At 35.0% G+C, this 13,659-nt stretch overlaps 2 protein-coding genes across 2 annotated transcripts in view; one reads left to right on the top strand and one right to left on the bottom strand.

Annotated features, from left to right (window-relative positions):
- The window catches only part of LOC150091416 (osteopetrosis-associated transmembrane protein 1-like), a 58,370-nt gene extending 48,887 nt beyond the window's left edge, over positions 1–9,483 (bottom strand). Inside the window, exons 1-2 of the mRNA XM_090383789.1 lie at positions 8,831–9,483; positions 3,452–3,557 (exon numbers count right to left, since the gene is read on the bottom strand). Of these exons, the coding sequence (XP_090239915.1) occupies positions 3,452–3,557; positions 8,831–9,424 (700 nt within the window). The 5' untranslated portion in view covers positions 9,425–9,483. The remainder of the gene's footprint in view (positions 1–3,451; positions 3,558–8,830) is intronic.
- A 316-nt stretch (positions 9,484–9,799) lies between these two features.
- gdl (gonadal protein gdl) overlaps positions 9,800–13,659 on the top strand; it is a 55,232-nt gene continuing 51,372 nt past the window's right edge. The window contains exon 1 of the mRNA XM_090383801.1: positions 9,800–10,000. Within this exon, the coding sequence (XP_090239927.1) occupies positions 9,864–10,000 (137 nt within the window). The 5' untranslated portion in view covers positions 9,800–9,863. The remainder of the gene's footprint in view (positions 10,001–13,659) is intronic.

Below are 13,659 nucleotides of genomic sequence, written 5' to 3'. Positions count from 1 at the left end.
CAGAAAAAGATGGAAGTTTGGGAGAGGCCTTTGCCCAGCAGTGGGTCAGCAATAGCTAAAAATAAGTAAAACCTATACAACTTATACACTACTATGCTGAGAAGTCCCACTGGTCAGCTGTCCACAGCCATTGGCAAAGATTAAGGCATATTCGCAACGTGGGCATTGGCTCTGGTCAACCTATTTTCTACCTTAAGCATCCTATTAGAGAATTAGGAGAGAGTGATTTTCCTTTATCTCAGAAATTCATCTGTTGTTTCGAAGAAATGAGTCATCCACACTTTCACTAAATTTCAACTGTCTCTGTTTACATGGTAGCTACAAGTGGTCACTAATTTCAGCTTTGTTTTAACTGCTGTGCAAGTAACCTTACAGTGTCTAAGAGGAAATCCTTGAGTGTAGTGTGAAAAAGTGAGTGCTTAGTAGTGTAGATTGTGACGTTAAAAAAAAAAAGAAAAGAAATCGCTTTAAAATTTTATGTCCCCTGCCAGTAGTGTATCAACCATTCTGAAAAACCCTGTTTCGATTCTCAAACTGTTTGAGGAAACGGGACCCAGTTGGAAGCGTGCGAAATTATGCCTTTGGGAAGATATAGATGAAGCAGTTTTTAAGTGGATGAAGTTGATTCAAGAACAAAACATGCCGATATCAGGGCTATTAATAAAAGAAAAGGCTATGGAGTACGCATCTTTTCTAGGACACAAAACATTCCAAGCCAGTTCTGGTTGGCTGGACAAATTTAAAGAGCGTCATGGCTTACTTGAAAAAGTTATTTCTGACGAAAGTGGAGTTGCAATCGAAGAAGACTATACTCATTGGAAAGAAACAGTTTTGAAAAAAAATTATGGAGGACTACGAATCTAAAGACATATTCAACATTGATGAAACGTCTATTTTTTAAATGTTTGCCGAACAAGACACTGACTTTTAAAGGTGATAAATGTTTAGGCGGTATAAATAGTAAGGAGAGAATTACACTCTTGGTTGCAAATATGGCTGATAACGAAAAACTGAAGCTTTTGGTAATAGGTAAAAGTAAGCAATCCCGATGTTTCACAGGAGTAAAGTCGTTAGAGTTGGACTACAACTACAACAAAAACCTTGAATGACAAGTGAAATTTTTGAGCAGTGGAGTTTAAATTTCGACAGAAAGATGATGAAAGAAAACAGAAAAATCGCGTTGATTGTCGACAATTGCCCTGCCCACCTACACTCTGTAATTTCGAGACTTGCAAGTGCGAAGCTTTTCTTCCTTCTGAACAATTCATCTTAACTGCAGTCAATGGACTAAGGCATTATCAAGAATTTGATAATGCACTACCGAAGGCGTATTCAAAAAAAAAAATTATACTGAGAATAGAAACCAACCAACCTATAGATTCTGTTATAGATTTGTGGGTGTTCATATCAGAGTTGGCGAAAATGTGGAGTCAAGATGTGATGGAAACAATGATTAAGAATTGTTTTGCAAAAACAGGTTTTGATAAAATGCTAATTAACAGAGATGAGAGGAATGAACTACTAAAAGACATTGAGCAATCTTGGGAAGAGTTTCAAGCAAGGTTTGATCAGTGGAGAAATTGTTCTTGATGAATTTTCAGGAGTTGATAATGATGTCATAGTAGCTGAATATCCGAGTGACTCCAACATTTTGGAAAGTATTCAAAGAACTAGTGACAATATCGAGAATGAGTGGATGAAAATGAGGGCAATATTAAACCTTCCAAGCAAATGTTGGCAGCATTTGAAACTTTGCATCGAGGCCTTCAGTGGGAAGAAAATGTAACACAAAACATATCTGAGTGTTTAAAGTTTAAACAAATGCGAACATTTTTATGAATGGCGCACAGTAGAATCCAGTGTACAACAAAAAATAACCAAATATTTTAGACATAATTCTTAAAAGTGTACTAATAAATTGTGGGCATCATGTAAGTAGTAATTTCTTAATATGTATGTATTAATAAATTGTTTTAAAATGTTAGAAAATTTATTCATTCCCACTTCTTTCCCATCTTTTACTATATTTCTAAATTTACAGTATTTTTCATTGTTGAAAAGGTCACATTTCTTTATAATGAAATTTCTGTATAATGAATTTTTTCAAGGGAATAATAAATTTCGTTATATAGAGGTCTGACTGTATGTGAATTTTTTTTTTTTTACAAGACGCACAATTCAGATTTTTTTTCCTACCTCTTGAATTATTTTGTTTTTCAAGAATTGTAAAAGACTAGTGAGTACTAAAAGATTGCATGCTTTTAGTACTCATGTTTAGCAGAACATATACACAATATGTTACAGAATATATTCACTAGTAAGAGGTACCAAACTTGGAATCTCAAGTGCTATGAAGCGGGCTAAGCAATTTCTGTCATGTGTAAAGGAAAGTGACATATGCATGAGTTCTTTACCCACTAACTTTTATTTAATAAAAGTTTTATTAAATTTTTAATAAACAATACTGGTGTTCTAACTTTTAATAAACGATACTGGTGTTTTTATTTGTTTCATTTTCGCCAAAAATCACAACCTTTATATTTGAATGAACTGTGCAAGTTGCTAGGAAACAACACTGTTCATGTCATAAAAGCTCATCAACCACCAGCCAGCGGGTGTTGATTGCTGGAACAAACTTCCATCTGTCATTGTGGAAGTTGACAGCTTAAATAAATTAAATCTGCATAGGGAATTTAAACTATTTTGAATTATCGTTCCTCTCAACTGTAGAGTACAAGAAAAATATTTAAAAACAATTTGTTCTAACCAATTAGAGGATTTGCATCTAAATCTATGAGTATTGTAATTAAGAATAAAGTTAACAATTCCGAAACTGTCACTTCAGCTAAATAAATAAAAATATCTCAAATATTATTTGTGTTTAATGACCAGCCACAAATGACTGACAGCATTCTTAATATAATTATCTACAGAATATGAGTTGTTAAAATAAATGTTTTTACTCTGCTATAACTCTTTTTACTCTGATAACTTGGTACAAAAAAAAGGTTAGACAGGTTATTTTGGTAATATTTAACTGTATTTGTACTTAAGATCTTGCAGTGACAAAATAATTTCAAGATATATATATATATATATATATATATATACATACATATATATACACATGCACATACTGAAAATAAAAATATTAGTTTTATTTTAATGGAAGGTATTTAAATAAATATTTCTGCTCAGGGTATAAGCTTTTTCAATTAATATGATTTAAACAACTCGATTACTTAAAAGTTAATTTTCAAACAACCAGAAGAGTGAAAACTCCTCTGGTTTGTGGATTACATAAAAATTTTACATTAAAATTTTAATGTAAATTTTTTTTTTCCTCCATTAAAAAGAAAAGAAATGAAAGATTCGCATCCACTAGTACTAAAACATTACAATAGAGAACTTTAAATTATATATAATATATATACTCCATTTTTTAACTTACTATCACAAAATGCTCCTTGCCAAGCTCCATTAACAGCCTCATTGGAAATTGTAATCACTGTCAGTTTATCTTCAGATAGTAAAAGATTTCTGCATTCACTGGAATTCTGAAATTAATGTTAATTATTGACAAAAAATAAATGCCAAATTTTATGTCTAAATACAGGGTTGTTAAAATTAAAGTATCCTTATGTAGAGGGCTCTGGAGCGAGTTCTAAGGCTCGTACTGAAGAGAAATTTGGACAACAGGTACAATAAAGAATGCGCTCGCCATTTATTGGAAAAAAAATTAGTTACAAAATTTATCACTATATGGCACTGTGGAAATACAAATCACTTGAACAGTGCTACAATTGTTCAATGTGTCCTCCATTTTGGTCAACAACAGTTTCCATTCGAAGAACAGCATTTTCTACAGCAGAATGTAACATGTCAACTGGAATAGCCAGCACATGACATCTAATGCTGTCCTTCAGATCTGCCAGAGTTTGACATCCTTCCTGATACACCTGGTTCTTTAAAAAACCTTACAACCAGAAGTTGCATGAGGTGAGATCCGGTGATCAGGGTGGCCAAGATGTCTGGAAACAATGGCTGATGACCCGTTTGTCTGTAAAGTGTTGCTGTTGTTTTTTTGGTTTTTAGGAGCATTAGCAACTAAGGCCATATTGCTCTGAGCATAAGCGGTGGTCATTCTCTGACCTTTCCGCATCCTCCGTATTTGGTGGTCACGGGCTCGAACCCCGGTCTAATCAAGAAGCGTGTGCTACACACTGCTGCTCCTGCCCACCTGGCTACGGAGACACTGTAAAGTGGTGCCTTAGCAATCTTTGGACACAACGGTGGATGCGGGGTGGTGCACCATCTTGCATGAATATAGTATCCTAAAGGCACCCATGTTGTTGCAGCTCTGGTATTGCGATATTTGCCAACATTTCATAATATCGCTGTCCAGTGACGGAACAGGTGCGGGGTCCAGTCGGTGTTACCTGTTCAAAAAAATATGGCCCAATCATGAATGTGGCTGTAAATCCACGCTGTCACTTTTGGGGAATGCAACGGGACCTCTTGGATAACTCGAGGGTTTTCTGTTGCCCAAATGCAACAGTTGTGCGTATTCACTTGTCCATTTAAACAGAAGTGGGCTTCATCACTCCAAAGGATGTTCCATGGCCAAGTGATATCCACTGTCATTCGTGCCAGAAACTGAAGTGCATATGTGAAACGAATATCTGCATCACCATGCTTTAGCTACTGTAGCATGTGCATCTTGTAAGGATAGTACCACAACACCTGACACATTACTAGCCTTACAGTGGAATACGGCATGTACACTTTACTAGAAACAGCTGGCAGCACGCTTGCACTACCACATGGAGATTGACTTGATAAATCCACGACAGCCATAGCCACATCTTCAAAACGAAAGGAATCCACTCATTTTTACCCTCTACCTGGTTGAACACCAAGATGTCCTGTCGCTTTAAAGTTTGCAATCATTTTGCAGACAGCACAAACAGTCATAGGTCCATGTGGGCCTTATGCACTTCTGACGCCGAAATTCTCTGATAGCCGCAGATGCATTGTTGCTGTTCTGATAGTACAGCTTCACTAATAGCATCTTTTCCTGCAATGTTGTTGGCATTGCTGCTGTAGTGCAAACAAACATCTACTGTATGATTTTGAAGAGACTGCTTTGCTTTTATACAGTACAGTAGAACTGAATAGTGGTGCCGCTGTGGCAATAACTTACGATTATGCAAATAACATAAGTTATTTGCAAAATCGTAACTAAGATAGTTATGCACCAAACAGTGACAAAATTTGTAACTCATTTTTTTTTTCCAATAAATGGAGAGCGCATTCTGTATTGTACCTGTTGTCCAAATTTCTCTTCAGTACGAGCCTTAGAACTCATTCCAGAGCCCTCTACATAGGGATACTTTAATTTTAACAACCCTGAATATCTATCAAAATACACAATTTGAGTTGAACCAATTAGAAGGTGCTTCACTGTACTTCAATATTTTGTTCCAACTGAGGGCCAAGCTCCTAGGGCATGACGTAGCCGAGTGGTAATCATAGGATTGCAGCAGCACATGCATTTGAGTTGACTGTGGTTTCAGCCCATGTGACTGCTAAATATGTTTAACCATTGTATTGTATAAATCTACTGTAGAAATTCTATAATGCAAAAACTTTAAAAAAATCTAACTTAATCCAGTGGATGCTAGAAGTAGCCTATCTTTCAGATATATTTTCTGAAATCAACAACCTAAATATATCCATGCAAAGCCGTGAACAGACACATTGAATTAAGTAAGAAAATAACCGAGTTCAAAGACTAAAAGTTGTGGACGAGAAATATGAAAGAAAGGAGACTTGCTCTTTGTTTCCTGCTCTGAATCTACTTACTGAAGAAGAAAATGTTAATTTTAGTGGCACATAGAATATTATCATGGAGCATTTAGGAAAACTAATAATAGAATTCAATCACTGCATTCCAAAAGAAGTTAATGCAAAATACAATTGAATGCGAATCCCATTTAATTTTGACATGAATGATTTTGTATATATCAGTAATCTGTAAGAGCAACTTATCTAAATGCAGAGTGATGAGATACTTTGTTACAATTTTAATAAACATATGGAGTTCCTACATGCATTCTGGCTGAAAGCAAAAACCAATCTTGGGAAATAAAGCCCTAAAAGTAATACTCCCCTTTTCTACTACGTATCTGTGCAAGTCAGGTTTTTTCAGTCATGCAAATTTAAAAAAAAAAAAAAAAAGTTATGAAACTGATTTTCTACTTATATTTTAATGCTTTTTAAATGTATTCAGTCATTGATTATTCTATTCAATTTACAATTTTTTTTTAATACCATGTCATCTAATTCTCTTTGACTATTCTTACCGACCATGCAAATTATACATGTTTGTATACTGTAATTGGGAATATTTCCTGTAATATGATAATTACTAAATAAATAAAAAACAGCCAAAAAATGATTTAAGATACTACCTTTCAAACTTAAAATCATGATTTGAAGAACTTTAGAAAATTGTTCAGTCAAGGTTCACATTAACAAGCAGTGGATTATGTATTTTTACATTTGATACCTTTGGAGATTTCCTTATGTATAAATAATGTATGTACGTATGTGTATTTTCATTAATTAAAATCTAACATTTATTATGTTTATTCATTTGTGATTAATTTGCAATTCCCTTTTTGTTTTTGATTCATGGGTCACAAGACCAAACTATTACCTGAATCTGAGTTGTGGCTTAAAAAGGTTAAGAACTGCTGAATCTAGACCTTTCCAAAACGTGGCCATGGATGTCATTGTTCCTCTTCCCTTTACCAAAAGTGGAAATAAGTATGCTCTGGTTGTTATCATCTTTATGGAGTTATATATTTATAGCAAAATGTTCAAAGTTGCATATTATCTGATTTGCTCAAGGCATAAATACTCAGTTTTAAAATTTTCTCTTTGGGGTTTTGCAACAGCATATGCACAGTATAAGATGATTTTTAGGCCACACTGGCAACCCAATTAAATGGGTGTATTGTTTTACAATCTAAGTGCTTCTTAACCTAGAGCATTACTCTTAATAACCAAGAACCTAACCTCTCTCTCTCTCCTCTCTATACACATTCACCATATTCAAGTAATGCATTATCTGTGTCAGAGTGATATCATGCTTCTGATATTCCAATGTCTGCTTTTGTGACTTAATACTTCATATTTAGTTATTACGCTGCTGGTATTAGTGTATAAGTAAGTATATGTGTGCCTGTTTGTACTCTTAGTAATTCTAACACAGCCCATATAATTGCTTGTCGCATGAATGAGGAGTCCCAGTAAGCCTTGTAACCACCCCCTGGCTTAACACAATGTACTGCATACATGAATAGCAGCACTGATAGAATCAATTTTGTCTTTGCTTACAGTTTCCATTAAACTATTAGCCTGTGTATCCCGCCAAACTAGCAGTTTTCTGACACCCCTAACAGCAAATATTGGTTGTATCACTTCTATTTAAGTGCATCTCAATGTAAAAACAGCCCCTTCCTGTTAACAGCGCAAACTGTGCTGAGACAAATTCTGCATCATGAACGTTACACAATCTCTCCAAGGATAGATTAGTTGACAAGACTCTCAGCATGTACTCTCTCTCTCTCTCTCTCTCTCCTCTGCTTGATCAAAATTCCAAACATTTTTAAATTTAGCCTTTTAGACATGTAAAATATGATGTTAATGGGTTGTGTTACTTTATATTTCAATTATGCCTTTTCCACCAGAGGTGATAAAACACATCTTACATGAATGAGCATAACACCAAGGCGTAGTCAGGAGTACTTGCCTTGAGTACTGTGTACAGGTCTGGAGGCCTCATTTTAGGAATGATGTAGATTTACTTGAGCGTGTACAGAGAAGGGGAACAAGATTGGTGAGGGGAATGAAGGGATCCTCTTACCAAGAGAGGCTTAAGTTCTGCAAATTGCAGTGGCTGGAGACTAGGCACCTGCATGGTGATCTGACTGAGGTGTATAAGGCCTTGAATGGGTTGAGCACGCTGAATTCTGATGGGATCCTTCCACTTGTTCAGATTACGAACCTAAAAAAGTAAAGTAAAGTAAAGTGTAGCCATTATCAATCAACTGCAGGATGGAAGCCTCCTCAACAATTCATGCTGAGGGAAGTGGACCATAATCTGCCATGCTAGTCCAGTGGGGTTGGCAGATCGACCGTATTCAGCAGTCAGGGGTTTGAACTCCGGTCTACTCAAAGAGCATGTGCTACTGCACTCCCGCTCCTGACCACTCGGCTACGGATAAGGGGGCATAAATTCAAATTAAGAAAAGACAGATGTAGAATAGATGTGTGGAAATTTGCCTTTGGCCAGCGGGTGGTTAATTGCTGGAACAAACTTCTATCTGTCGTTGTGGAAGTTGATAGGTTGAATAAATTTAAGGAGGAACTGGATAGGCATTTGGAGGGAATGGTGCGATTTTTTTTTTTGGCTGATGCTGCATAAGCTCATACACATGCTTTCTTGCATCACATGCCACTACTACTACCACCAACACTATTTACTGACTCAAACATGTGAGCAGTTGTTAGAATCAGGAAATATCATACTGAATGGCTGTTGAATCCACTGGATTGATTGGGGGAGGGTGTACTACATAAGCTATACATTGTCTCATTTCTTTTTTTTTTTCCTAAGGCTTTTTTTTTTATATATATATATTTACATCAGCCACAATAAGACGTATTTATGAGCAAATTAAGCACAATATTGCAAAGATGTGCAAGAAAATTTTATGAATTATTCTCCACACTTAGTGGAGAATCTTATGTATGAACATACCTGGATTTTCTGGTAGCTTTCTTCACATTTTCTGAAAGTAAGTATGCATTTCCTACAGACAAAAACGGGCTTAGCGTTCATAACAACACATACAGAAAAGTTTGCTATTGCATCCGCATACTCACTAAGTAAACTGTAACATACATCCGGAAGAATTTCGTATATGGATGATGTCAGCTGAAACGTTTTCCTTATACTTTTTTCAGTTATTCCAGCCATCTGTACTTTTAAAGACAACTCTCCTACTTTAGTTATATACGAATCGGATAAATTACCATTTTTGTCATGAAAAACATCTTTCACATGACTTGGTTCGTAACTAGCTTCTTTGGTTGGAATCAGTTCTATTTCCGAAAGCCATGTATGAGGTACAGAACTTTTATTATAAAACGGATATGTAATCGCAGTCTCCGATTTATTTTCAAACTGATGTATTTTTGCCTGCTGAAATGCTTTTGAATCAATTATATTCGAAGAATAAGTTCCCGATGTATCTTGTTCCATGCTATAACTGCAAATTAAAACAGCTATTGATACGATACATAACGTTATAAGACAAAGAAATTCACTAATAATAATAATACTGAAGGCCATATTGCACAGAAAAACCAAAATTGAAAAAGTATCCAATTAGTATTACAAACCGTATTAACTATCATCACCTATAAAACTTATTACGATGTACTAATTGCCCTATAACTATGCAACTAATAAAAGTATATTAACGCCCCCTATTTTTTATTTTTATTTTTTAAGTGACTAAGGAAGTACTCTTCCAAATACTCTTCTGGAAGTAAGTCTTCCAAATACTCTTGTTAATGACTGTATTCATTGCTAAAATGATTACTGTACATACTTGTAAACTTGTAATCAGAACAGAGTACTGTATAAACAAAACTTTTTTTTTATCCCCCTCAAATGTACTGTTTCGAGAGTACGTTAAAGCACCAGCGTTAAACAAATCATACGGAAAGAAATGTGATTGTGAAAGGCTGATACGTATATTCAGTTTAAAAATAAACAGATTGAGGAAATGGCACAGTTTATGAGAAGTGACGAAAACAGTACTCGGGAGAGTGTTGAAGAACAGATGGCGAGGAAAGAGAAGCTTCAGCAAAGACATTACGTTCTTCAAAATGAACTTCAGAATATGTCTAGAGAGTTGCCTCAGTGCGTTTGTAATATTGTAATACACTAGTATAACTTAAGAAGTAAATTGAATGCATCCTTATTTTTTTAGTGTCAGTTCTTATTAAAGTTTGGTTATTGAATAAATTAACTATAATATGAAAAAGGTAAAAGTTTGTATGCTAATTTTACCATTTATTCTTCTGTAAAACAAAGGGCTTAATACTTTTGTAAGGCACGATCCTTGATGTACCCAGAAATTTTGTTTGGTGTGGGGAAGTTTGTACGTTCTACATCGGTAGCTTTTGAAAGCTTGATCACGCGACTTATAAAGCAGCGTTCTTATGGGAGACTAGTTCCCTAAGCACCTCTCAACTCGTTGGCTGTTTGTTGTTTGTTTGGTTTTTAGGAGCATTAGCAACTAAGGCCATATTGCTCCGGGAATATGCGGTGGTAAAACCCTGACCTTTCCGCATCCTCCGTATTTGGTGGTGACGGGCTAGAACCCCGGTCTAATCAAGAAGCGTGTGCTATGCACTGCTGCTCCTTCCCACCTGGCTACGGAGGCGCAACTCGTTGGCGTGCCTACAGTCAGTCCCTTTCAAAAAATTTTGGGCGATGGTTGCCAATCCACTCCACTTTCTGCATTAATGCCTGTGTTTTTTTATATAAAATATTGATAATACTTATATACCCTACAATTACTCAATAATAAAGGATATTGCAGTACTGGCTTACAATCAGGTTTACGATCCAAGAAAGTAAAATGAGCTTGAACTAAATCCAATTAAGAATTAATGAAAATAAAAAAAATAATTAATTCGAATTACATAGCAATCGAACAACTACAGAAAATTGACCACACTGTAAAAAATCATTGGCCCCAGGGGCTAAAAGTAAATGTACCTTGGTTACAGGCCTTTTCAACTGAGCCCCACTGCAACTGTGCATGAAAGCTAAATGTGCCACTTTTTCTGTGATTTTCTATAGCACAAATTTTTATATAAAATATTGATAATACTTATATACCCTACAATTACTCAATAATAAAGGATATTGCAGTACTGGCTTACAATTAGGTTTACGATCCAAGAAAGTAAAATGAGCTTGAACTAAATCCAATTAAGAATTAATGAAAATAAAAAAAATAATTAATTCGAATTACATAGCAATCGAACAACTACAGAAAATTGACCACACTGTAAAAAATCATTGGCCCCAGGGGCTAAAAGTAAATGTACCTTGGTTACAGGCCTTTTCAACTGAGCCCCACTGCAACTGTGCATGAAAGCTAAATGTGCCACTTTTTCTGTGATTTTCTATAGCACAAAAAAATCCAGATAATTTGGATAAAGCTAATGGAAGAAGGTATGTATGGTTTGAAGTTAGCAATGTTAATTTTCCTCATTTTTAAAATCTGATACTTAAAATTTGTATTAGTGAGGAATGTTATAAATTAGTTACTAGATATAAACTGATCTTTGTGCTAATATAGATTCTCAGTCACTTGCCACCTGTTTGAAAAAAAAGTCTATTTATTTGAGATAATTGGGCTCAAGCATAGATGCAGGATTTACCCCAATGAGTTAGTCTGCAAGTTTTATTCTCTGCAGTCAGGCAGACTGGCCCAGGATACACAGGTGCATAAGACAGTAGAAAATTATTACAGCAGTCTGTATAAATTTCTAGGATTAAGGACCAGCGTTTGGACAGAGCACTAATCAATGTCATGTATAAAATACTGTAGCATGCTTTCAAATTAGATTGTTTTGAGTGCACTTTGTTTGCAATGGTAATATAGTGCTATTTATGTTACATTTGGTTTATATTCACTTTTATAATATTTCTTATATTCATCTCCTTCACTCCTGCATGCACAGATATATTAGCACTAAACTGGCCTGAAAAGAAATTTCAAGTAAAGACCAGTTTTTCCACACTGACAGAAAATGACTGGGCCAAATTTAAAAATGTGAGCCTTCAAAGCTTCTACTTAGAATGGAAGTGCCACTTCATTTCCATGACCAGGTCATCAATTTTCCTTAAAATATGGAATCCAGAATTCTTTTATTATAAAAATCAAATTTACTTATTTTCTGTCTAGTGTCTCCAAGGACTGCTGAAATTTCTAACTGAATTTTTTCTACCTTTTAACTTTGCTCAAAGAAAGACTCCCGTATTTCAAGTCCAGTTATAGAATTAGGTAACCGATTAAAATGATTCTTGAATATAAAATGTTTTCTCACTAAAGAATTGCTTAGCAGTACTGATAGTTGCACTATCCATATCATTTACAACTATTTTTATAGAAATTTTTGTCATAAAACAATGCTGCACTTAACCAGTCTCCTTGTCAAAATAAACTTTGGTGAAAGAGGAAGGCCACATTAATTATCTCAGTAAATTCTCCCATATTGTTTCTGTAAGCCCTGGGCCAAGCAAGTAATGTGAATTAAGTATGGATAAAAAATCTTTAGTGTAGAAGCTGCTTTTGTCATATATGGAGCAGCATCATCAATAATAATGCAGACTTTTTTGCCATGGGTTAATTCTCCATCTGGCCATAAGAGCTACAAAGAATCAATCACAAATCTGACAATTGTAGAGTGAGTCATGTTTTCAAGAACTTTACATGTAAGCAGATTTGGATGAGAAGGCTCTCCCAATTTATCACATAGAAAGTGGACAGTATAACTGCCACATGCATCTGCCATTTCATCAGAATGATGAAACGGCAGATGCATTTTTCTACAATATCTTTAAAAATTTCACAAATAATGTTATCATAAATAGCAGTAAGATAATTCTTCCTCAAAACATCTGGAATGTTTTGATTTACACATTTTGATTTTTTTCAAAAATTATTTGTAAATTGAATTGCCTAACTTTTTTAAAGGAAGATTGCTGTTTGGCAAGTTAAAGCATAGACTCTTTGAAAAGTCCCTTTTATCTTATCTAACAATTTTTTCTTTTTCTTTTTTTTTTTTTTTTGACGGCAATGTGCGACGTTGCTCGTTCTGGGATTTCTTTTCACAAAGGACAATACTGCCATCCATAGTAAAAATCTTTGACTGACAATCCACGATTCCATAAAGTTTGGTAGATTTGATTTTTGGAATTTCGATTGAAAGCTCCAGTTACTTATTTTCTAAAGTATTTAAAGCAAAATTGAATTGTTAGGATATGCATACAAAGTGCGTACTTTCATAAGCTATTATTGACAGCACAAGAATTAAAGCAAAATCCCCTTTGACATGCTTTCATATGCTAATTGAAATGTTTTCCAGCACTAACTTTATTGTAATATTGCAATGTTTTCAGTGACCGAAATCACATTTCCAAGTTGAATGTCTGAAAAACTGATAAAATTTTAATGAAATATGCAACTTTGATAGTAATCTTTGTGTCATATGCATTTTATATTCACTAATGATTAAAACAGTTACAATATGCCCAGGGTGCCTCCGTAGCCAGGTGGGAAGGAGCAGTAGTGCGTATCAATATGCTTCTTGATTAGACCGGGGTTCGAGCGGTCACCACCAAATACGGAAGATGCGGAAAGGTCAGGAAATGACCACCGCATATCCCGGAGCAATATGGCCTTAGTTGCTAATGCTCCCAAAAAAAAAAAAAAAAAAAAAACCGATATGCCCAACAGTTTTTGATCACTTTTTTTTTGTAGCAGTAACACGCTACAGACA

This window comes from Mastigoproctus giganteus, chromosome 1, assembly GCF_048544385.1.
Source record: "Mastigoproctus giganteus isolate SK-2022 chromosome 1, ASM4854438v1, whole genome shotgun sequence".
In the NCBI taxonomy this organism is placed as follows: domain Eukaryota; kingdom Metazoa; phylum Arthropoda; class Arachnida; order Uropygi; family Thelyphonidae; genus Mastigoproctus; species Mastigoproctus giganteus.
This window is presented reverse-complemented; position numbering and strand designations above follow the sequence as displayed.